The sequence below is a fragment of the Elephas maximus genome, chromosome 1 (genome assembly GCF_024166365.1).
Source record: "Elephas maximus indicus isolate mEleMax1 chromosome 1, mEleMax1 primary haplotype, whole genome shotgun sequence".
Classification (NCBI taxonomy): Eukaryota; Metazoa; Chordata; class Mammalia; order Proboscidea; family Elephantidae; genus Elephas; species Elephas maximus.
Window position 1 is genome coordinate 237738000 of NC_064819.1, and position 25177 is coordinate 237763176.

Here is a 25177-nt window from a genome sequence, read left to right on the forward strand (position 1 = left end):
CCGTTACCTGGTCCTCTTGGCCAGAGAGCGCACACACTGCTTTCTCTCTCCATGACCTCAAAACTGGGACTCCAAGAGAGGATTAAGTCCCTCGTGTCTGCTCCTCTCCCCTTACACTCCATCCTCACTTAGCCCTGTATATGGCTGGCCAAAAAAAAAATCCAAGCTTGTGCTTAGTTTAGGCAGTTAAACTGGGTTACAGGCAAAATGGGGTTAAATAAAAATCCCCAGGTTGTAAGGATCACATCGGTTAAGCCATGTGCAGTGCACAGCGCCATGCTGGTGTGTGACGTCAGTAGAGCACTCTATTACTTACAATTTTTCAGTTAAATGGATGCTAATTGGATCACTACTAAATTGCATCAAATGCCTATATGGAAATGTGCAGAAGCAAATAAGTAGGAAACAAATTTGACCTGTGTTACCAAACCAAACCAACCCAAACCCACTGCAGCTGAGTTGACTCCGACCCCTGGCGAGCCCCCGTGTTAGCAGCAGAGCTCCTCCCCAGGGTCTTCTTGGCCGTCATCTTTACAGCGGCAGATCGCCAGGGTTTTCTTCAGTAGCACTGCTGAGCGAGTTCAAACCGCTGTGAGGTTAACAGTTGTGTGCAAACCGTTTGTGCCGCCTAGGGACTTTGATCTGTATTACAGCAGCGCTGAATTTCCCATCTCTTTCAAATAATAAAAAGTTCCCTCTCCCCACCCAGGAGATAGTTATTAAATGAAAGCAGAAAATACTCTAAGAACGTTGTGTTGTTATGAACATATGTACAAAAGCAAAACTACTCATAGGTGGCCATGTGTTTATTTCAATAACTTGAGCAGGATACAAATAACATTAACTTTATCAGGAACTAAACATGACAAAATGGAATATATCTTCGTTAGTTTACATGTCTGCAAACATCCACTCTATGCACATGGGAGTTCTGAATTTTCGTGGGTCATTTTTCCAGCTACTTGAGAGTTACTTTTTGTTTCTTCTGATTTTACAAATTCATTAATAAATCCCCAAAGGTCCCTAAAAAATGCATAACAAATGAGTATAACAGATTAGAAAAAAACAGGGCATTAAGCATAAATGAAAATTTCAGAATAAATATTTATTTCAGGACACAGGCATTTACCCCAAAACAGACAAGATAAGACTTAGCAATCTTCCCTTTTAAAGGGTACTTGTAATAGATTTTTGTCCTCAAATGTAGCAAAGATGCTCTAAATACATGGGTATATTCCCATAATTATGCTTTAGATCTGACACTTAAATATTCACAATTTAGGGCGACAAAGTGACTCAAGTGGCATAATAACCAGTCTTGGTTACTTAGTGCTGCTGTAACAGAAATACCACAAGTGGGTGGCTTTAAAGAACAGAAATTTATTTTCTTACAGTTCAGGAGGCTAAAAATTCAAATTCAAGGCACCAGCTCTAAAGGAAGGTTCAATCTCTCTCTCTCTCTCTCTCTCTGTTGACTCTGGGGGACAATCTCTTTCAGTTTCTGTAACCCTGGCATTCCTTGGCTCCTTGGCAAGCCCCAAGTGGTAACTATCTCCCCCATAGCACCAATCCCATTTGTGATTGTGTCTGTGTTTAACTTACCCTTTTTATATCCCAAAGTGATTGCATTTAACACACACTCTATACTGACATGGCCTCATTATATAACAGTTAAAACCCTGTTCCCAGATAGGATTGCATCCACAGAGATAGGAGCCAGGACTCCAACACATATTTTGGAGGGACCCAATTCAATCTATGATGGTTTGTTTTTGGGTGCCACCAAGTTGTCTCCTACTCATAGTGACCCCATGTGACAGAGTAGAATGGCCCCATAGGGTTTCCAAGACTGCAATCTTTATGGGAGCAAATCACTAGGTCTTTCTCCCACAGAGCCACTGGATGGGTTCAAGGGACCAACCTTTTGGTTAGCAGCCAAGCTCTTAACCATTGCACCACCAGGGCTCCTTAATTCAATCCATAACAAACCCCGATTCCACTGATCATAAACTAAAACCCGAATTCTTTGTCATTGAGTCAATTCCAACTCATAGCAACCCTATAGCAAAGTCAAAACATGCAGCAGGGATTCCCTCTGTCTGCTACAGTCCCCTGGGTACTGTCAGACCCCAGAACCAGCTGTATTCTAGTCTCCTTTCTTGTGGTCATTTACCAAGGTCGTCCCCATTGCCGAGAGAAGATCCCTAAAGAAAGCTGATCGCCAGTCATCACGCCTACTGAGAAAAGAAAGAAGACTACTGTGCTTTTAAATGTCGCCGTGGTCACCATCAGACCCAGCAGCAGGGGGTGGCACTTTTCAGACCAAGCATATGTGGTAATGGAGATGGGTTTACATGGAGATGATGATGTTTAAACTTCAGGGCCCTTCACTTGCATGGACCTTTGCCAAGGCCTTGGGGAAAGCCTTACCTGTTGTATTTTGTAGTTCTGTATGCTTTTCCTCTAAGAAGGCACCCAACATGATCTGAGGATCCATAAAACCTGGACCCACATTACATGGCTGGCTGTAGATGGCCTCATGCAGCACCATTTTAGCCCCTTTCTTCCATAGCTTTCCCTATCAAGTAAGCTGAAGACTGGAATGTTCTATCTCTGGCCTCCCTTGCCGTTAGGTGGCTTAGGGACAGGGAGCTGGTCAACGGGATATGGCAGAAATCCCTGGGAAGGACTTTCCTACATAAAATGGGACAGCCTCACGATGAGAAGCTCTTTGCTGTTTGTTCTTCACCTTACCCTACCTTCCTCCATGGAACATTGACCTGATGCCTGAAGACAGCCTTGAGAAGGGAAACCATACTCAGAGGACAACAGGAAGAAAGAAGAATGCTGGTGCTTTGGTGATATCACTGAGCCTAGGATCCCTGCTCTCAAAAGTCTTTTTACTGTTTACTGCCTATTATGTAGGCAAAAAATATGTTGGAGTCATAACCCCTGTACCTGTGAATATGACCTTACTTGGCTAAAAAGGGTCTTTCTTTGAAGATATTATAAATTAAGTCATACTAGGGTAGAGTGAGCCCTAATCCTATATGACTGGTGTCCTATAAAAGAGGAGAAGAGACACAAAGAGACCAAACCAAACCCAATCCCATTGCCATCAAATTGATTCTCACCCATAGTAACCTTATAGAACAAAGTAGAACTGCCCCATGTGGTTTCCAAGGCTGTAAATTTTTACTAGAACAGACTGCTACGTCTTTCTCCCGTGGAGCAACTGGTAGGTTTGAACTGCCCACCTCATGTTTAGCAGCCGAGTGCTTAACACTTTGGCACCGGGGATAGGGAATACAGCCATGAAAAGCTAATTCTCCAAGCCAAGGAGCGCCAAGACAAGCCTGGGGCTCCCAGAAGCTGGAAGAGGCAAGGGCGGATCTTCTGCCAGCTTAGGCAGAAAGAGCATGACCCTACTGACACCCTCAGCTGGGACTTCTGGCCTCCAGAACCACAAGACAATACATTTCTATTCTTTAAAGCCCCCTACTTTGTGGTGTTTTGCTATAGTAGCCGTAGGAAGTGAAGACACTGCTCATGAGAATCTGTCCTAATTCTCCTGCTTTTTCCAAAGAATTCACTTCTACGTTGCTAAATGATGCATACATGTTGAGGTCTAAACCCTGGACTAAGGATTTTTAAGCACAGAAAAAGATGCAGCATGTGTCTTTAAAGTCTACACTCTTGAATGTGAACACGCTAGGGGTACCGTCTCATTTTGGATGAATGGCTTTGAGTGTAGCATGACATTGTTCGAGTTCTCTCACAACGGTCTCAGTACTTACTGCTGCTCCTTCTCGCTCAGCTTACTCTTCTCCATGGTGTGCTTCACGTGCTGTTCAAGAACCTACCACACATTGTAGATCATTCAGTCATGTACAACGGCATGCGTAACAGCACACTGAATCATACTGTATATAGTATTATATGAGAGATACATATATATATAGAAGCAGAATTATAGTCTGTTAAACAACTGGTTGGTCTGTTTCCAAGGGATATCCTGGAAGTTGTTAGAGGAACCAGTTCATTAGTCTTTGTCACTGAATTCACTCATTACACTACAATGAACTGTAATGTGGAAGCTCCAGAGAAATGGTCAGTTCTGGGTGGCTTATCCAGCCATTCAGAAAGAATGTTTAAAACGTTTATTAGTTTAAACCCATCCAGTTTTAGCCTAAAGTCTACATAGCAAGATAGTACTACAATTACAGAAAATTATAATTTAAGAAGAGAACACTTATATTCTTATTTGGCTTATGACACAGAACAAGCAGACTCTAGAGGGGATGTTTATATTGATATACACTGATTCACGAAACTTACATTTATTTTCTTCTTTAAAACCCTATTTGATGTCTCCAATTTTGTAGCTTCACTCTGAAGGAGAAATAGTTTTAAAAGCAAGATGCTCGGTTAAGAATATTTGTTAACTATTTTTCCCCATTTGTGAGACAAGAAGTATTATATGATTGCTAGCAGTGAGGGACAATGCTGGTAAAAATATGTTTAACTATATAACCAGGGGAAAAAGAGCAACGACTTACTCCTAAACTCCATAACTAGCGTTTACACTGATTCGAATTCTATACAACTAAAAATGAAGTTATGGCACATAAAAAGTAGACACCACAGCATTTCAAAAATGTAGATTATAATTTACATGGATATCATTCATCAAGAAAATGATTGGCAAAAATTGTTAAATTAAAAACTACTTTTAATGTAGTCAACTGTCCTTTCAATGGCAGTAATGGATTCCTATCTTCCAGCATAGTTGCACAGCTAAGTGTAAACCTAACTATGAAGTCAACATTTCAGAATAGGAATTATAAGGGCTTTGGATCCAAACAAGACTTAGACTTGAATCCCAGCTTTTCCACTTCCAAACTGTGTCACCTTGGGAAGGTTACTTAAACTTTCTGAGCCCCACTAAAGCTACTTAGTACATGCTAGGTACTTAATTATGGAAGCCATTATTTTTATGACAAGCATTTTCTATCCAAAACTGTTAACTTATAAAGGACATAAATTGAACTAAAGGATATCCAGTTTGAACATTGACCTGAAAGAGATTCAATGTGAACATTATGATAGAGTTCTATAGGATTTTTTTAAATCATCTTCATTTTTATCAAGTTTTAGTTAGATCTTTCTAACCATTCTAATTATTTGCCTCTAACTTTTTGAAAGGAAAATGCGTTGGGACTGAATTTTGAAGTATTTTCACTCTTTTACAAAATCAAACTGCTTCGTGTGCTTGCCAAGGTCTGAATCAAGAGGATAATCTTAACGTTCGGTGACAAAATCGCGTACCTCTATGCTTTTAATGCTGCTCTCTGTGATGTCTGAAATCCCTTTATGAATCAAAGTGGTTTTAATTTCTTTTTCAAGAGCTTGAATTTCATCCCACTTATTGAGTATTTCACATCTCTTCTTCTCAACCTTCTCAATAAGAGTAAGGTCCTCTTCAATTACATTTTTCTTAGATGATCCTGGAAATATTTTTTTAAGTAAAATATCAATATCTCAGCTCTTACTTATTAAAAGTATTATGTAGTATTAACACTATTTTGCATCTTAAAATATATACCATGAAACCTGTGAGAGCCAGAACTCAACAGGACTGCCTTGTTATTTCAGGTGTCAAAAGTTCCATGCCTTTGACGCTATTACTGGAAAATATTTGCGTTTTCCTTCTCTGACAGGTTTCCATCTTATCAGATTTCACGTTTTACTGTATATAGCTATATAATGTAAAGTAGCTCTAATGCCAAGCACTTCAATAAAAATAATCCATTCCAACAATGGAGGTATTCCTCCTTTCATTCATTCACATAATCAGTAAATATTTATTGACTACTTAATTTGTGCAGACACTATACTAGGTGGAAAGGATCAGTGGTGAATTAGGATAAATAGCGCTTTCCGGAACTTACGATACAGCAGTGCAGGCCAACAGACAACTACAAGAAAGTTATAGGAAGGGAGTGGAATATGCAACAAGGAGAAAAAGCAAGAACACCAAACACAATGTGGGGAAGGCTCCAAAGATAACTTTGCCAGAAAACTGTGACTAAGTTTGTCACGGATTGAATTGTGTCTTCCCAAAAAGTGTGTCAACTTGGCTAGGCCATGATTCCCAGTATTGTGTGATTGTCCACCATTTTGTCATCTGAGATGATTTTCCTATGTGTTGTAAACCCTGCCTCTATGATGTTAACGAGGCAGGATTAGAGGCAGTTATGTTAAGGAGGCAGGACTCAATCTACAAGATTAGGTTGTGTCTCTTAAGTCAATCTTTTTCGAGATATAAAAGAGAGAAGTGAATGGAGAGACAAGGGGATCTCATACCACCAAGTAAGAAGCACAGGGAGCATAGCTCATCTTTTGAACATGGGGTTCCTACACGGAGAAACTCCTCAGTCAGGGAAAGATTGATGATAAGGACCTTCCCCCAGAGCCAACAGAGTGGGAAAGCCCTCCCCTGGAGCTGTCATGCAGAATTCAGACATCTAGCCTCCTAGACTGTGAAAGAATAAATTTCTCCTTGTTAACTCCATCCACTTGTGGTACTCCTGTTATAGCAGCAGTAGATGACTAAGATGAAGTTGAAATACAAAGAATGGATAGGAGTCAGACAAGTACAAGGGGGTGCAGAGGGGTAGTGGAGCAGAATTTGGAACATTCAGTAAAAAGAACAAAAATACTAAACTAAACCCATTGCTGTCGAGTCGATTCCGAGTCATAGTGACCCTACAGGACAGAATAGAACTGCCCCATAGAGTTTCCAAGGAATGCCTGGTGGATTCAAACTGCTGAGCTTTTGGTTAGCAGCCATAGCACTTAACCACTACACCACCAGGGTTTCCATAAAAACAAAAGCATACAGTAAACTGGATCGCTGAGGGCCAGGTGGGTGGCAGCAAAAGGTGAAGGCAGAGAGGAAGCAGGGCAGTTCTGGAAGGATTTGCAACCTCTGTTAAGGAGTCAGTCAAGGCTGCTGAGAGCTTTTTAGCTGGGGAGAAGTATGAACAGGTGATGATCACTCTTTCTACAGGACAGAAAATGGATGAGAAGGATAAGATCAGAATCAGGAGCATGGTGAGAAAGTGATCGCATCACCCAGAAGTGACACTCCACCAGGTCAGGAGACCCAAGGCACGAAGGGAAGTGGAGAGAGGCAAAAGCTATTTGTTGAATTTGTCTGTTGCCTTCTAAGTGCCCTCTGACACAAAGTGACCACATAAACAACATACCAAAATACTGTCTGGGCCTGTGCCACCTCTCCAGTTGTGGGTTGGACCCTTGTGATCCATAAGGTGTTCAGAAGTAGATCCCCAGGTCTTTCTTCCTAGTCTGTCTGAGTGTGAAAGTTCAGCCGAAATCTGTTCAGCATCATAGCAACACACAAGCCTCCACTGACAAGTGGCAGCTTTGCATAAGGTGCATTGGCCAGGAATTCAACCCGGGTCTACCTCATGGAAGGTGAGAATTGAGCCACTGAACCACCAATGCCTCATAAAAGCTATCTAGGCAATAGAGAAAAGTGCGGCTTGGTGATTGACTGGAGCTTGGATGTAAAGACAGGTAGAGCCAAAAGTAATGAACCTCAGAGGAAAGGGACTGTCATTATTTCCACTTAACAGGCAGCTGAGATGGCAGAAGCTTAAACTATGGAGCACAGAGTCACACAGTAGGAAGTGGGAGGAGCTAGGAGTGAGCCTGTGTGGCTACCATAGGTCACATCACCTGTTAGAAAGCCCACCTGCTTTCCTAGCAAAGCCTCCACCATCACTTGCCATGGTAAGGAGGAAGGCTAAAATGGGCAGAAAATGTTCAGGTGTTTGCAAGGTAGAGCACATCTGCATTGGGACAGGCTTACTTTGCTTTAGGAATAAATATCTGGAGGTTCTGGAAACCAGAATGGACTGTGTCTTCCTGGCTGTTAACCTGGTAACCACAAGAGGTCACAGATGCTCTTTCTCTGTTTCTCCCCTGTGCATGTGCTGAGCCAGTGTTCATAAAAAAAAAAAAAAAAAAACATAATCCCCTATAAATGTCACCACACACATCAAGACACTTTCTCTATGACAAACAACGTTTAGTCCTTCAACATTTCCTCTTTGGATCTAATTGCCATATAAAAACTCATTGCAATTGAGTCAATTCCTACTCATAGCGACCCTATAGGACAGAGTAGAACTGCCGCACAGGGTTTTCAAGGCTGTAATCTTTACAGAAGCAGACTGCCACATCTTTCTCCCGTGGAGTGGCTGATGAGTTCAAATCACCAACCTTTTGTTAGTAGACAAGCACTTCACCACTGCACCACCAGGGCTCCTTAATTCCTATATATGTATAATTTGGTCCAATTTTCTTAGCATCAATTCCAAAGTTTTGTGAATTAATTCAATGCTGCTCTAAAAGCACCAAACTAAGACTTGAGAGAATAATGAAATGGTGCTCATGTTGTATCTGGGTGCACAGAAACTAAACAACCAGAGGTAACCAGAGTAATAGAAACCGGATTTATAATTTCAAACTGGGAGGAATCTCCAAAGAAATTGACCATGTCCTCACGCCTTGAAAGGCTTTCACTTACGTAGTTTCAGATGAAGTAAAAACTAACTTTATTGCAAAAATGAAAAACTAAAATGTAATAACTTCTTGGAAAAACCTTTCAAATAAGCAACAGCAGGAGGCCACGTACCCTGAGGCCAGAGATGAAGTTTTTTCACCCAATGTCACAGCAAATTACTTGCCTGATTTTTCCTTAGCAGATTGCAGCAACAAACGCTCCGCCTCTAATTCACTTCTGAGTCTACAATTTGGTAACAGAAAAAATAGTGAACATTTGAACCCTCTCATATCTTTATTCTTTTGACTATTTTTATGTCGCTTTTTTTTTAATTGAAAGATAAATACTGATCTCTTTAGTTTCCAGCCAAAGAAAAGGTAACTTGAAGATGTGTATAAACCAAGAGCCTAATTAGTCAAGTGCATTTTCTTCCTGTGCATTTTTCCTGTGCAGCCTGACTCATTCCCACAGGTATAATTTAGAAATTCTACTATGTTTGAACTAAAAATAACACGCAAGCAATTTTGAAAAGTGAAAAAAAAAAAATCATAACCTCTTTGTATCCTTTTCTCGGTTCAAAATAAACTAAATAGGCTATATTATTTCTAATATATTTAGAGAATGAAAAAAGGGGGTCTGGCGGCTAAGGGCTCATCTGCTAACCATAAGGTCGGCAGTTCAAATTCCCTAGCTGCTCTTTAGAAACCCTACAAGGCAGTTCTACTCTGTCCTACAGGGTCAATATAAGACAGAATCAACTCGACAGCAACGGGTTTGGCTTTGGGTTTAATGAGGTATTAAGGAGCTCTGGTGGTGCAATAGTTAAGCACTGAGCTGCTCACCGTAAGTTAGTGGTTGGAACCCGACCAGTGGCTGTACAGGAGAAAGCCCTGGCAGTTTGGTCCCATAAAGATTACAGCCTAGAAAACCATATGGGGCAGTTCTACTCTGTCACATGGGATTGCCATGAGTTGACGCTGACCTGATGGCACCTAACAACAGCAAGGAAATATTGCATATATTGAGGGGAATACTATGCTTTGGTTAAAAAAATCAACCACCACAAATCACTTAATGCCCATATCTACAAGAGGTCTAATGGTTTAAGAATATTTGCATACACATTAGCTCACTTTATCACTAGCTAAGGGAGAAAGGTTGTATGACCTTCCATTTTAAGAAACTGGGGGTCCGATAGATTAATAATAATGATTCAGAGGGTTTAATTTCCAGAAAGTTTTCGTATGTTATAGTTTTAAATATTTCTGTTATATCACTTTATTTTTCTTCAGAGACTTGAATTATATGTGAATTTGATCTTCTTTGTCTGTTTTCTATTTCAACCACTTTTTCTCTCTTTTATTCCCTCTCATTTTTATTCTCTTAGTGGCTTTCCTATTTTTCTCCAATGCCCCTTTTTATATCTTCATTCAAAACTATTCTTCCTTAGCATATTGTAGTTTAGTCTTGATGTAGGATATACTTTTGACTTTCTCAGCTACTTCCTGTATTCTCAAGTCTGTTTCATTTCTTCCTTTTTGTTGTTGACTTCTGTGCATAGTTTTTAAATTGCCGATTAGAGGTTGTTTTCATATACTGAATTTTTTTTTTTTAAATATTAGTTTGGAGTGCTGTGTTACAGTTTTATTCTTTGACTTTTTTGGCATAACAGGTGTATTTATCAGCTAAATTGTTTGAATCATCATTTTCTGTTTTCTTTCCATAGTATTATGTGTAGACAAAAACTGTTTATACCTCTGTATTTTTGCAGACAGGCCTAGTGCTGTGGAATAGTGTGTGAGATTCCTCATTCAATGGGACCCTTTTCTATCAGTGTAGAACATCATGTTTTTGTTGTTTTGTTTTTATTTTTACTGGATAGCTTTTTTGTTTGGAGGGAAGGAGGAAGAGCCGTGGGGCAGGGCTGTGTGCCCTTTGATTTTCTTTTTGTTTTTTAGGATTCTAAATTTCCCTTTCTTCCTTCTTTTTCCCTTCACTCCAGAGTCTGAAGGATGCTGCTCACTTTCTCTTAAGCTCCTTCTCCCCAGGTTATTATCATTTCAAAACTATCTCCTTGCTTCCACATCACTTTGTCCCCTTCCTGTAGCCATGCTCTGACTGACCTATCAGTCCACCTGTGCAGTATTTTCACTTAGGGTAGATTTTCTCTCTCTGGCAGTGGTTGTATGCCTTCTACTAGTTCCACTCTTGTGTCTTCTATGCACTTTTCCCAAACTGCCCTTGCTCCCACAAAGGCTGGCAGCGGGAGCTTGGACAATGGGTCAGTGACACTTGATATTTATTCTTCTATTTGCAGGTATCTTGAATGATGGATGCTTTCCATTTTTTAGTTACACTGAGAACATAGTCTTTTGGGGGGGGCATTCTTTAGGACGTTTTTCAGATTTACATGACTCCTATTAGTTTGCTTTAATTTTTCTCCTTTTTTTTAATCTTTTACAATGTTTCTTATCCAATTAGGATTTGACCTTGGAAGGCTATAAAGAGAGTTTATATGAATTTTTTTTTAAGTTATAATAATTGTGGGGTTCATAAGAAGCATCTTGACTCTGTAGCCCTCTCACCTATTAGTAAGTCTTCATGGAACTGCCAAATAAGAAGTGAGACTCCTTCACAGAAACCTCTCCAACTCCCCGCTCCCCGATCCACTGAAATGCCAGATTTGAGTAGAATACCCTAGTCACATACATGATGTCTTGTGGTAAGGCCAGAGGACAGGTGTGATATTGGTAGAGGCACACCACACCCAACAGTGCAGAAAAATTGTAAATCCATGTGGTGGCAGTGTCTGGCCTCCTCCAACCCCACAAAGAGGAGGGAGAACCACGATCAACACCCCAATGCTGACTCCCACTAGGTGGAGGCCAGAGACACCTTCTCTCTCCACCATCTTTACCAATTCTGACACCAACTGTAAAAATGGCATGGGGGCAATATCTGACCTCCTGTAACCTCACAAAGGGGAAGGAGAATCAAGATCAACAGCCCAAGGCTGATTACTATGACGTGGAAGTCAGATGTGCCTCCTCTCTCCTCCATCCTTACTAATTCTGACATCAACCGTCCTTCTCACAGTATTCTCCGCTTCTCTGCTGGGTTCAATAATTCATTGCAAAGGCCATAGAGAACTCACAGATCATGTTCATGATTATGGGGTTTATTGGGGAGGTAACAATTTGGGCACAGGAACACTCAAGGATACAGTTCTTGCATCAGGATAGCCTTTTCCCAACGGTGCTTGCAGGCACGCCTCTCCCTGGCCGTAGGCCTCTCCTCAGAGGTACTCAGCTTTTTCTCTCTGTGGGCTGGAAAGCTCACGATGCCATCTCCTGCTGCTCAGTCTCTGCTGCCAGGTCTCTGCTGCTGGATCTGGCAGCCTTCAGTGTCACAGCTCAAAGAACATGCTGGCTCTTGCTGTTCTTCCTTGGTGGCACTGAGATTCTCTCTTCCCTGCCTCTGGGGTGGCTCATTTCAAACCCAGCAGGATGGAAAAACTGACCAATCCCTTTGGTGGGCCACAATTATCCTATCACACAGTTCTACCCAATCGCTTCGGTGGGAGTTAGAAGACCATGGCTAGAAAGGCCACACAAAAGCGATCCATCTTACCATCTTGCCCCAGCATGTTTGCCACATGGTTTTAAGAGCTTGTAAATAAATGCATCCAAAAATAGATCCAATCAGATCTTTGCCATCTTACTTGTCATTGTGCTCCATGGCAGCTTTGGTGGCCCTCACAATCACCCTCAACTCCTCCCTGGCCTGGTCCACATCGGCTGTCTTCACAGGACTCCTCTCCAGTCCCTTTAGGTGAGCCAGCAAAGTCTAGACAAGACAAGGCACACAGAGTATGAGACAACGCAGAGGAGGCTATGAATATGTTGCTGTTACCACAGTGCATTCAAGTCATTCTGGGTTAAAACATAAATTATGACTGAATAAATCAAGAAGAATGATTTAAGTGAGGGAGAATTATTGAAGAAGGCATAACTAGTCAAGTGAAGTTCTGGGTAAAATGGTTTCTTTCAAAATTAAAGGTTTTATTTTCCTAAGAAATGTTTTTGAACAGTGGAGAGTTTCATTGTTGATTTGTATTGGGGGAGGATGTTCTAAGTATAATGCTTCTGGTAAATTACTTATCAGCACCACAATTAGTTCTCCTAAACTAATGATAAAAGTATTCATTCAATACATAGAGATAAAGCAATATTATACTCAAATGTGGTCCAATGAAGACCCTTGCCTGAGAAGAGGATGGGCACGGCCCAGCTTTCAGACTTTTTAGAAAGAATGATCCAGAACCCTATTAGTGTCTGAGTTCTTTCATCCTGGTGTTTGACTGAGATATGTGTGAACATGTTCCTTTCTGACTCAGCCTGGAAAAGTAAGGAACAAGCTAGGTCCCCAAGTGGTGTCCTTGCTTCTTCCTGTAAAACAAGAAGCTTGTGTTTCTGCTGCATAAGAAATCTCAAAATGAAGAAAATGATACAATTGATTGTTCTTTGAGAAAGAAGCTGGAACCTACCACCTTGTAATGCTCTGATTTTGTCATATATAAAGAAATTCTTTTTTGAGGACTAAGGTGCACCTGACCCAAGCCATGGTATTTTCAATTGCCTCATATGCATGTGAAAGCCAGATAATGAATAAGGAAGAGAGAAGAAGAATTGATGCCTTTGAATTATGGTGGTGGTGAATAATACTGAATGTACCATGGACTGCCAGAAGAACGAATAAATCTGTTCTGGAAGAAGTACAGCCAGAATGCTCCTTAAAAGTGAGGAGGGCAAGACTTTGTCTCACGTACTTTGGATGTATTATAAGGAGGGACCATTCCTGGAGGAGGATATCATGCTTGGAAAAGTAGAGAGTTTGTGAAAAAGAGGAAGATACTTAACTACATGGATTGACACAGTGGCTGCAACAATGGGCTTGAACACAGCAGTGATTATGAGGATGGCACAAGACTGGGCAGTGTTTCACTCTGTCGTACATAGGGTCACTAAGAGTCAGAACTGACTCGACACCACCTAACCACAACAATTAGAACTATAATAACAACAACTACAACAACAAAAGAAACTCCGCTTCCTAATTTATAAGATGGCAGTATTAAACTTAATTAAACTCAAAATTTAAGTGAGGGTATGTGGTTCCATGCGTGGCTGTTACCTTGTACTGGGCTGTGGGCTGGGAGGCCAGGAGGATGGCCATGTAGAGTTCATATTCATTCTGCACCAGAAAAACAAAAACAAAAACTTCTTTGTACAACTGTTAGGAGATTAAACAGCAATGTAGGTTTTGTTGTGTGTGTGTAAGTAACATGATGTCAATTTAGATTCTTTCAAAAAATATAAACATTCCTACAATGTATTAAGCAGTATAAATGACACAATTTATAACATCTCACATCTTTGAATTATATGTGAGTATTAGCTATTGATTCCCTCAGAATATTAGTATGAAATACCTTGATACACACACAATGACCTCCTTCCATAGGGGAAGCTTGGTAGCCTGGGGACTGATGAACTGTTGGATGGAGATGACCATCCATTAACAAGGACCTTCTCTGGAGAACAGCTAGTGTGCTGCCATTTTTAAGCAGCCCTTGTCATTAGGGACATAAAGAAAAGTAGGACTTGTAAGCAACCTGATTTCAACTTGATTACTAAACATTTTTATCTAAGAGTCTATAAAAGAACCCTGATCAAAGTGGTGGGGGGAGGGGGGGAGGGGGGGAAGGATGGAACAGAACATCAAATTCTAAATGGAATCCAGATCTTCTGGAGCCATTGAGGCTGGATGAAGCCCAAAACAGGTCACCCTGAGATAATCTCTGAGCCTTAATCCTCAAACCAAAACTTTTCCCAGAAGTCTGCTTTGAACCAAACAGCAGTTTAGTCTAACCCATAATGTATGTCTGCCTTGAGCATTGTGCTGTCTCAAAGACCTATCTGTGTGGGGTCAAACCGACAACAGCATCTCAAAAGATTAGACAAGAAGCTTGGGGGACAGTGACTTTAGGTTAACGGTGATGGCATAATTTGGCAAAGGGTAGTGAGAACAGTTATACAACTCGAATGTAAACAATGTGACTGAATTGTGCATTCAGAATCTGTTGAAAGAGTGAACACTTGGCTGTGTATATTTTCAAAAAAAATTAAATTGAAAACAAACTGGCAATTATTGTACTGAAAACAAAAAAAGAAATGGTTAAGTCCTAACCCCTATACCTGTAAATATGACTCTGTTTGGAAATAGACGGTTTCTTTTGTTACGTTAATGAGGCCATGCCAGTATGAGAGTGGATCCTCAGCCTATCTCTTCTGAGCAGTGTCTACAAAAACAGCAGAACAGACAGAGACTCATAAGGGGGGGAGATGGACCAAGGATCACTGACTGTCTCCTGGAACTAGGAGAGAGGCTCACAAAAGGAAGCAACACGGGCAAGACTCTGATTTGCACATTTAGCCTCCAGAACCGTGAGAAAATAAAATTCTCTTCTTTAAAGCCATACACTTGTGGTATTTTTTGTTATGGTAGCACTAGGTAACTAAGATAGTCACTTTTGTCATGAAATTATAACAAATTGTCCTCTTAACCCTTAACTCCAAAGGATTCGTGTAAATCCACATACCTACAGTTATGGAAGTTCATGTACTACATTTGTAAAATTTACAAAGGGTGATATATAATTAACCAGTGTCAGTTGGAAAACATGGCTGGAGGAGTGAGCTAACTGGCCTTTTATTCCATGTGGCCCATTCATGACTTGTGTGGCTTTGGGCAGACTCCTTCGAGTCTCTGTGAGTCGTTCCCTTCTGTGGAATGGGGCCCTGACCCGTGGCAGAGTTTCTGTGAGATAAGGAGTGTGAAGTTTTGCACAGTTCTCAATGGTTATGTGGGAAACATGTGTCTTACCTTAATTTCTTTCAGAATATCACCAAATATAAAGGAACTATTACAAATATCTTCAAAGACATTTCCAAAGACCTGCAGTCGACTCAACTGTGGAGCCTGGCACACACATATTTTCTGGAGCTCCTGCAGGAAAGACAGAAGCAGCCCACTTCAGGATTCCTTCCTTCCCCTTTCAGGACAGAGCCTCCCAGCCTGAGGAATCACAATCACCATTCAGTTTTTCCTCAAAGTATCCAGCTCCCCTGCCCAACAGCCTGGTGTTGGCAGAACCAGGCAGCAAACCCAGATAACTGATTCCACTCCAGACTTGCAGAATCCTGATGACTCACTCACCCAGATGTCTTTTCTTTAGTTCTTTTTTCTCATCATTCATCCTCTCACATCCTCTATTCAGTGGTCCTGTCTTCTGCCTCCACAATATCCCCAAGGCCCCATCTCTTTTCCGTCAGTCCTCTCAGCCAGAAACCTCATCAACGTTAGTTTATTTCAAATGTAGACTGCTATTTTCTTCTCTGTCCAGAATTTTTTTCCTTGAAACATAATGTCTCCAATCAGTATGTCCTACTCACAGCCCTCAGCTAGGTCACAGTAGCACCTGACATCACACTTGTTGTTTTTAGGTGATGTCAAGTCCATTCCAACTCATGGTGGCCCCGTGTGACAGAGCAGAACTGACTCATAGGGTTTTCTAGACTGTCATCTTGACGGAAGCAGGCCTTTCTCTGGCAGACCTGCTGGCTGGATTCAAACCACCAACCTTTTGGTTAGTAGCCGAGCCCTTAAGAGTTGCACCATCAAGGATCCCTCATGTCAGGATTACTTTTTAGAGAGATTTGAGATTCTAGGCAAACATTACCCATACTATGTAACTCACCAACTCTTTCTTCACTTTTCACTAACATTCTGTTATAGTGGGTGGTGCAAAGGGGTGAGTGCTCAACTGCTAGCCAAAAGGTTGGTAGTTCAAGCCCACTCAGAGGCTCCTTGGAAGGCAGGCCTGGCGATGTGCTTCTGAGAGGTCACAGCCTAGAAAAGCCTATGGAGCTCTTTTACTTTGCACACACGGGGTCGTCATGAGTCAGAATCAACTTGCCGGCAACTAACAACAACAACGTAATGAGTTAGGCAAATCTTTTCTCGGGTCCTCCTGCTAGCTCACAAAATTTTATTTACCATAGATGCTGTGTAGCATCTAATGCTTTCAGTTTTGAAATATCCTCCAACTCACCGTCTTCCAAACAGCCTTCTCGTGTTTCACCCTGGTACCGTCGACTGTTCCTGTCATATGCTCTCAGCAACTGGCAGCTTTGCTATATTCTACCTGGACATGCACGCCATATGGGTAAGTCTCTGTCCACAGTGTTTATTCTCCTTGAGCTACGGCACAGATGCCGGTCATATTGCAAAACTGCCTTCCTTACCTGCTCTAACTTCTGTTCATGGTGTACCACTATCTTGCTCCCTGTAAAATCATTTTTCAGAAGATCTTGCTTGGCGAGGATGTCTTTTTGGAAGCACATAAACCTCCTGTATCTGTCAGCTTTAGTTATACCAGCTAAATACGAGTCAATGTATTGGTATTCATCCTTGCCAGGGGGGGACATCACACACTGGCGGCTGGACTGCATGGGTTTGTACTTCAGAACTCTCATCGCTGGCAATCTCAGCTCTTCTCTCTTTAGCTGCTCAGAAGGAAGCCCACCCATCTCTTTTATCCCTTCTTTCACAATCCCCCCTGCAATGGAATCCAGACCAGGAGGCTTGGGGTTCAGGTACCGGAATAGCGGTGTGTTCTTAGCATCGTCTGGAACCAGAGCAGTGTTAATGGTAAAATCAGCCAATGCATCCTTCATCTTTGCAACCTTCTCATCAGGTTGTTTTTCCTTTCTGGAGACTTCTTCCCTCCTCGGCCGATTGGCATTAGGCCAGTGGTATAAGATCGTTTCCGGAGGCCTGTAGAGCTTATTAGGATTCAGGTAGCCAGAGATGTAAAGGTAGACATCATCTCTGTGGCCTTTTTGAAGCTTATTCAGAAGTTGGGTGAGGTTGCATAGAGTCTTAATGCCTGGTGTTTCACAGTGTTTCCACTTGAGGTAAGCTGTGCAGAAAAGATAACGAGACCAGTCAATGCCACTCTTAGCTCCCCCACAAAAAGTGAGTGTGCATTCCCTGAGCTGGCATACCACAAACTCAAGGGAGGATCCATGGATGAGGGGTGGAAGATAGTACCTTACCCAGCCATTAAAAGCAAAAATGTCCATGCAGGTCTAAGTTAAGTCTGCAACCACAGGTGGCCGGGTGCCGACCCAGTATGTGATCCCAACCAGAAAATTAAGGGCCCTGCAGGCTGGCAAGAACAAGAAGGATTTAAAACAAACAAACAAACAAACTTGATGGAGTATTTTTTACAATATTAGCAAAGGTTCTGGCGCGAAAGTTACAAAATGTAATTATAATTCTTAATGCTGATGTTTAGAGACCTCTACTATACTTCACAGCTATAAAAGGACATAATGCTTAGTAAAGCAAGGGTCAGTGAAATGAGGAAATCCCTCCATGAGATGGAGTGACACGATAGCCGCAGCAATGGACTCAAACACGCCAACAATTGTGAAGATGGTGCAGGACCAGGCAATATTTCATTCTGTGATACATACAGTTGCCAAAAGTCAGAGCCAACTTGACAGCAACTAACGGCAACAATACACTTTGCACAACAGGCTGGGGAATACAGCTGTTGTCTTTGAGAAAAGGTTGTTTTTGAAGCAAGGAGATGGATGAAATAAAGGTGTCATTTTTTGTTTTTTCCTACTTTCATAATAAAATTTCTCGGAAGTCCCTGACCACACCCCTCAGCCACTGAGGAATCACGCAATTCTCCCTCCCTCTCTCCACCTATAGGGGGCTAAGGAGTTAGAGATGTCAACAGGAACCCTAATCCCCTCCATGAAGGTGCCCATTCTTCTCATGTGTGTCAGTTCTATGGCTCCATGTGGGCAGATGACTCCTGGAAACAGAGCAGTGATCAGTCCCATCTGAGCCCCAGAGGGGTCCTGGTCCTGCACAGCTGGGCCATGGATTTGCCTGTCCATACACCTCTGGTGCCTGTTAGTGACACAACCATTCACTCTGGAAGTAATTCACTCGTGTTTTTTTTTTTTTTTTTTAAAGAGGCGGGGTGGCTGAGAGATCCTGTGACTGACCCAGTTCCCGATAGGTGAGAAGCGGTGGAGGGGTTTGTGAACACCAGCATTTCACCCTAACTGTGGGATGATATCCCTGTTCTACAGCCACCTGAGCAAAGGGAGGCAGAAGGGGATTTTCTGGGATCCATGCTGCATCCATCACGTTTCTGTGACCCACCCAGATCCAACAGCAGTGACAGTAACACCAGGATACTCTATGTCTGTGTTCACCCAGGAGAAGAAATAAAGGCCCCCAGGAAACAAAGGACTGTAATAGCTCGTGGTTCTCAGTAACAAACTAACACACACTTAAAAACACATAACAACAAAAAGCCAGTTGCCACTGGGCCAATTCCAACTCATGGTGAGCCCATGTGCATCAGAGGAAAGCTGTACGCCATAAGGTCTTCAATGACTGATTTTTCAGAAGTAGATCATCAGGGTTTTCTTCTGAGGTGCCTCTGGGTGGACTTGAACCTCCAACCTTTCAGTTAGCAGCCGAGTGCTTAGCCGTTTGTGCCAAACACACATAGCAGTTTAAAACCATGTCTGTGTATCAGCTCACAGTTCTGTTGGGCAGGCACAGCGTGACTGGGTCTCTGCTCAGGGTCTCATGTGATGAAATCAAGGTGTCAAACTGGCTGAGTTCTCGTCTGGAGGCTTTGAGAGAAAATGCTTCCAAGCTCAATGCTATTGTCAGCAGATTCAATCCCTTGCAGCTGTTTCCTCCCTGCCTGCCAGCTGAGGGCACTTTCAGCTCCAAGAGGCCGCCCGCATCCCTTGGCATGTGGCCCCTCCATTTTCAAGCCAACAACAGCTCTTGAAATCCTTCTCGTGCTTCCAGCTGCTGGCTTCCTCCGTGTCCAGCCTGGAAAACTGTGTGCTCTCAAAGGGCTCATATGACTAGGTCGGGCCCTCCTGGGTGATTTCCCCATTGTAAAGTCAGCAGTGCCATATCACATGGCCCTGTCATGGGAGTGATATCTCAAGTTTGCAGACCAGGGAGATTATGCAGGGTGAGGAGGTAGACATCTTGGGGTGGATTTAGAACCCTGCTGACCACTGTCAAGCCTAGACCCTGACTCCTCTTGACCTGCCTGGCATAAAAATACGTCACCATTTCCCTCCTGGGTCTGCTGATGTTGACAAATGTTGGAGCAAATAATTTTAGTGGTGGGATTTTTGAGAATTCCTCCTCTTAATTAGCTTCGGACTTCAAGGAAAGCATTTATGAACTATTAAAATATTAACAGAATATTCTTTCAAGGCAGATGATCGTTATTATTCATCACAGGCATTAAGACTTAAATAAAGCACTAAAAGGCACTTTATACCGACAATCTTTGAAAAATTAGGAGAAGGCGGCAACTTAATTGTTGTTGTGTTATCTTTTGTTTATTTCCAAAGAAAAAAGGATTTGAAGCCATCAGCCAATTAATTAGCACCAGCATTTTCCTACTGAGAATAATCTTTCCCTTGATTGTAGTAAGACTTGCTTTACTACATTCCATGAATCTAGATTCCATTTCTGTCTTCCAGGTTTTTATAATATATACTATGGATCCCATTCTGACAATATTTTTGAATATACTGCCACATAAACCTGACAACAACAACAGAAAACAGTTTAAAATCATTCTTTGGAAAATATGGCTCTTTATAAAGTGATCTTGAAACAAGTTTTTTTTTTTTTTTTTAAAGTAAAACCAAACTGACTCTTTGCATATGTATTGATAATGAAGGTGTAGGTTTTTGCACCAGGATTGAATTAATAAGTATTTAGAACATTATAACATTTAATGTTTTTAAATTTAGAAATTATTAGTAAATTTTCTTTTTCAGGATTCAAGGAACAGCTCTTTAATGTCAAAATTATTAGGAATCACTCTCGCATGTTGTCTAATCTCTGGGAACTGTGGAGTCCCCTAGGGATTCTAGTTGGTCTCTTTCCAGAGCATTCTTATTGTCTGTCTCCCCCACACCCACCACGTTACCAGGGCATCATAAATTTAGCAAATATCCTACAGAATGTATTGCAGTTATCAGTACCAGTTGCCGTCCCATTGACTCTGGCTCATGGTGACTCCACGAACAACAGAAAACATTGCCTGATTTGTACCCTCTTCGTGTTTGAGTCCTTGTTGCAGCCACTGTGTATTTAGAGTACCTTCCAACCTAGAAACCACTGCGGTGGAGTCTCCTCGATAACGATACTGACTCATAGTGACCCCATAGGGTTTCCAAGGCTGTGAATCTCTGCAGAAGTAGACTGCCACATCTTTCTCCCAAGGTGCTGTCAATGGTTTAGAACCACTGACCTTTTGGTTAGCAGTTGATCACTTGAAACACTGCACCACCAGGGATAAACAGCTTGCTATGAGTCAGAATCGACTTGGTGGCAATCCATTTGTTTTGTTTTTTTTTTTTTTTTTCGTTTTCCAACCTAGGGGCTCATCTTCCAGTACTATCTCAGATAATATTCTGTTGTGGTCCATCAGGGTTTCATGGGCTAAATTCTGGAGGTAGATCACCAGGCCTTAGTCTGTCTTAGTCTGGAGCTCCACTGAAACCTGTACACCATGGATGACCCTGCTGGTATTAGAAACACTGGTGGCATAGCTTCTAGCATCACAGCAACACACAGGCCACCACAGTACAACGACTGACAGACGGGTGATGGTTACTTAAGGTTATAGACTTTAAAAGAGGAAGATTAGCCTGGATTATCTGGGTGGGCCCAATCTAATCACATGAGCCCTTAAAAGCAGAGTATTTTCTTTGACTGGAGCCAGAAGAGAGATTCGTCAGAAGAGGAAGTTGGAGAAACTCCAATTATAAGGAGGATTCGGGGGAGCGGTGCTGGCTCTGAGAGGGAGAGGACACAGGCAGGTACCAGAGACAGGCCTCTAAGCTGAGGGCAGCCCTCACTGGACAGCCAGCAATGAAGCAGGACCTCAGTCGTACAACCACGAGGACTGGAATCTGTCAAACCAGGATGAGCCTGGAGCTGGATTCTTCCTCAGAGCCTCCAGAACAGAACGCAGCCCATCCACACCTTGCTTTCAGCCCTGAGCAGAGCCCAGCGCAGTGGATCCAGACCCCTGGCCTACAGAAACCATGAGACTGAGACAGTGTGTGTTGCTCTGAGCCATGAATTTGTGGTAATTTATTCCAGCAGCAATAGAAAAATAATACATTAGGACTTTTTTTTTTTTTTTTTTGCAAAGCTTTCCGGATAACATATTCCAAAACATATCCCAAAACAGGCCTCACAAGGCATGTCGTTGTTGTCGTTGTTAGGTGCCATTGAACTGGTTCCAACTCATAGCAACCTTATGTACCACAGAACGAAACACTGCCTGGTCCTGTCCCATCCTTACAATCGTTGTTATGCTTGAGCCCATTGTTGTAGCCAGTGTGTCAGTCCATCTTGTTGAGGGTTTTTATGGATAAAGAGCAGATTTTTGTTAACACAACTAATACACTGGGTAATCGCATGAGGAACAGAAGAAATATTAAAAGAACTTACAAAAACAATCACTTTTCAAGCACCAAACACATCAAGGACTCTTGTGTCCTTAGAGTCTGATGTTCTCCTTTATCTGTTCATGTAGGGAGCTCCCTTAGTATACCTATTAGGCAATACTTCTTGAGACAAATCAACAAACAAAAACTGTTGCTGTCGAGTTGATCCCAACTTATGGTGACCCATGTGCTACAGAGTCGAACTGTTCTGTGGGATATTCTTGGCTGTGATCTTTAAGGAATCAGATCACCAGGTCTTTGTTTGTGGAGCTGCTGGGTGGGTTCTAACTGCCAACCCTTTGGGTTAGTAGTCAGCACGTAACCATTTGCGCACCCAGGGCCCTCTTGAGACAAATATCAATTACTAAACCAATGTCCTTTTGGAAGAAGTGCAGCCAGAATGCTCCTTAGAAGCAAGGATGATGAGACTGTATTTCACTTACTTTGGACATGTTATCAGGAGGGACCAGTTCCTGGAGAAGGACATCATACTTGGTAAAGTAGGGGGTCACTGAAAAAGAGGAAGGCCCTCAACAAGATGGACTGGCACAGTGGCTACAACAATGGGCTCAAACATAACGATTGTGAGGATGGCACAGGACCAGGCAGTGGTTTCATTCTGTTGTACATAGGGTCACAATGAGCTAGAACCTATTCAGTAGCACCTAACAACAACAAACCAACGTTCACATGTTTGAAACACACAGGCCGTTAGGAACTCTGGGTGAGGCATCTGAGGAAGCTCAGGACTGAGGCGTTCTCCTTTGAGGCATAACTTGTAATCTCATTGAAGAAACAGTAATAATCATAGCAAATTTCAAGGAGTACTTACATGTGCTAAGTACATAAGTGTTTTACATACATTAACTTGTTTAATCCTCACCACGACCCCATGAGAAGCACTATTATTGCCCTCATTTTTGCAGGTGAAGAAATGTATATGGTCAAGTGCAAGCTGGCTCCAGGGCCCACGCTCTCAATCTGCTCCGTAAGCGCACATTAAACAGTACTAAAGACATTTGAAAGTAATAAAATGAAATTTATTTTAGAATATTTTAAAATTCTGACTGTTTTGCTAAATCCTACAACTTTCTCTCAAACCCAAGTTCACCTGAATCAGTACCCCTGTTTTCATGCACTGAGACTGTGAGAAAAGCTATGGACTTGGAGTCAAAAGAATCCCCCCAGACTCCTATTTGTAAGATCTCAGTAACAATAGCAGCCTTCGGGAAAATGGAGGCTAACTAAAGTAAGAAATGGTAAAAAGTTTTGTACACCACAAATATGGATGTTTTGTGTTTGTGGTTGCTTAGTGAGGATTGCAGAATGGAAATATGCCACGGAAAATAATCTGAAATTTAGCTTTTCAAAGAGCACTCTGAACTTGCATCTGGAAATCTCCCTTCACTGCTCCTCCTCATCCTTCGAGGTAACACGCACACACACACTCAAACACTCACGCACACACACTCACATGGTGGCGTCACTAGGGTGGTGTCACCTCCTACCCCACCGCAGCAACAAAACCACAGCTCCTGCTTGTAGCGTGTGCAAGTGAAGCCCATCACCCTCTCCCTCCATCTGAGAGAGGGATTGGGGGAGCAGCCCCTCCACCCCAGCACCTGCCCAGCACCCCCTCTGCTACCTCCCCCTCCCTACCTCTCCACCTTTCCCTCCTCCTGGTGGTGTCCGGGTCCCCGACCGTCTGAAAACTCCACTCAGCTTCAAAAATGGTGGCCGTGCTCTGTGCCCTGGAGGCTGGCCTGGCCCTTGCCCCCTCTGATGGTGTCACTGAGTGTGGTCTGCACCCCTGCTCCCCCCGAGTGGAGCCACTGCACTGACACACACCACACATACTGAAACACACACATACTCACAGACACACACCACACACATGCAAACACACACCCATACGCTGACATATATACCACACAACACACACGCTCACAGACAGGAACATGACACACATTTACAAACACACACACTGACACACACATCACATCCATACTGAAACACCTCACAGCACACACACATACACACACTCACAAACACAAACACACTGACACACACATGCACATACACAGTCAGGCACTGACACACATATACAGACCCAAACTCACATACACACTAGCACACACCACACACACTCACATGCAAACACACACACACGTACACACACGCTCACACAGACACGCTTACACACATTTATCCCACCTCTCTTCTTTGGCGTCATGATTAGATTTTCTGAGGAGTCAACACATCTCAAATCCAGTCCTAAGCCCTGGGCGTCCTGTTGCTGATCCCAGCCACCAGGCGGATTCCATTCTTCAGACCTGGCTGGGAGAAGCCAGGCTTCTAGGCAATCAGACAGCAAACAGACGACAAAAGCCAAACACAGGACGCTAGCTCCTTGTCTACTTACTTTCAGGCTCCGGATCCCCAGCCATGGCCACCCTCTCTCTGCTCTGCCACCTGGCCGGGCTGTTGGGTTTCTGAGGGAACAGGTAAACATTCCGAGTTGAGTCCCTGCTCCCAGCAGTGCCTCTGCTGCTAAGCAACCAGGCCACAGCCCCCGCGGAATCTCTCCAAGGACCCCTCACCTCTTCATGCCTCCCTGCTTTTTCAGCAAGGAGTGGACTAGGCGTTTGTTGCTTGTTTTCATTTTCTAAACAAAGTGCTTTTTGTGTGATTTGAAAAGTATTAAAATACTCTTGCCCTCTCTAATCCCTTCCCAAAACCTGGGTGCAAAAGGTAACTAGTCTTTGGTTGAGCATTCCCTATGGAGACGGGCATGTTGTACAGTGTGCAACCTACGCAAGTGTACCTGGTGGTTGTAGGTCATGTTAGGTGCCAGGCTCTCAGTTGTCACTGAGTCACTTTCTTGTTGTTTGCATGTGTTTTGCAGTGGGGAATGGAGATCCTGTGAGGC

At 42.6% G+C, this 25177-nt stretch overlaps 1 protein-coding gene across 4 annotated transcripts; it reads right to left on the reverse strand.

Moving 5' to 3' along the window:
- Nucleotides 1–800: 800 nt before the first annotated feature.
- Nucleotides 801–24726, reverse strand: C1H6orf118 (chromosome 1 C6orf118 homolog). 4 transcript variants are annotated; one of them, XM_049905121.1, is made up of 10 exons: nt 24671–24726; nt 16960–17636; nt 15539–15661; nt 13787–13846; nt 12315–12439; nt 8778–8836; nt 5329–5507; nt 4339–4392; nt 3798–3859; nt 801–1023 (listed from the first exon to the last, which is right to left on the reverse strand). In XM_049905121.1, exons 1-10 carry the CDS (start codon nt 24693–24695, stop codon nt 915–917), a joined length of 1473 nt encoding a protein of 490 aa, XP_049761078.1. In that variant the 5' UTR covers nt 24696–24726; the 3' UTR covers nt 801–914. The 4 variants fall into 4 exon arrangements, with proteins under 4 accessions (XP_049761078.1, XP_049761087.1, XP_049761061.1 ...); XM_049905130.1 differs by lacking the exon at nt 24671–24726 and adding an exon at nt 24463–24567; XM_049905104.1 differs by lacking the exon at nt 24671–24726 and having other exon boundaries at nt 16960–17846.
- Nucleotides 24727–25177: the final 451 nt, after the last annotated feature.

Coding starts and splice junctions, on each gene's coding strand:
- C1H6orf118 (XM_049905104.1), bottom strand. CDS start 17,799: ATGGACATTTTTGCTTTTAATGGCTGGGTAAGGTACTATCTTCCACCC. Junction 5,508..8,777: donor ATCTGCTAAGGAAAAATCAG/GCAAGTAATTTG, acceptor AAATATTTCCAG/GATCATCTAAGAAAAATGTA. Junction 4,393..5,328: donor GCAGCATTAAAAGCATAGAG/GTACGCGATTTT, acceptor TTTCTCCTTCAG/AGTGAAGCTACAAAATTGGA.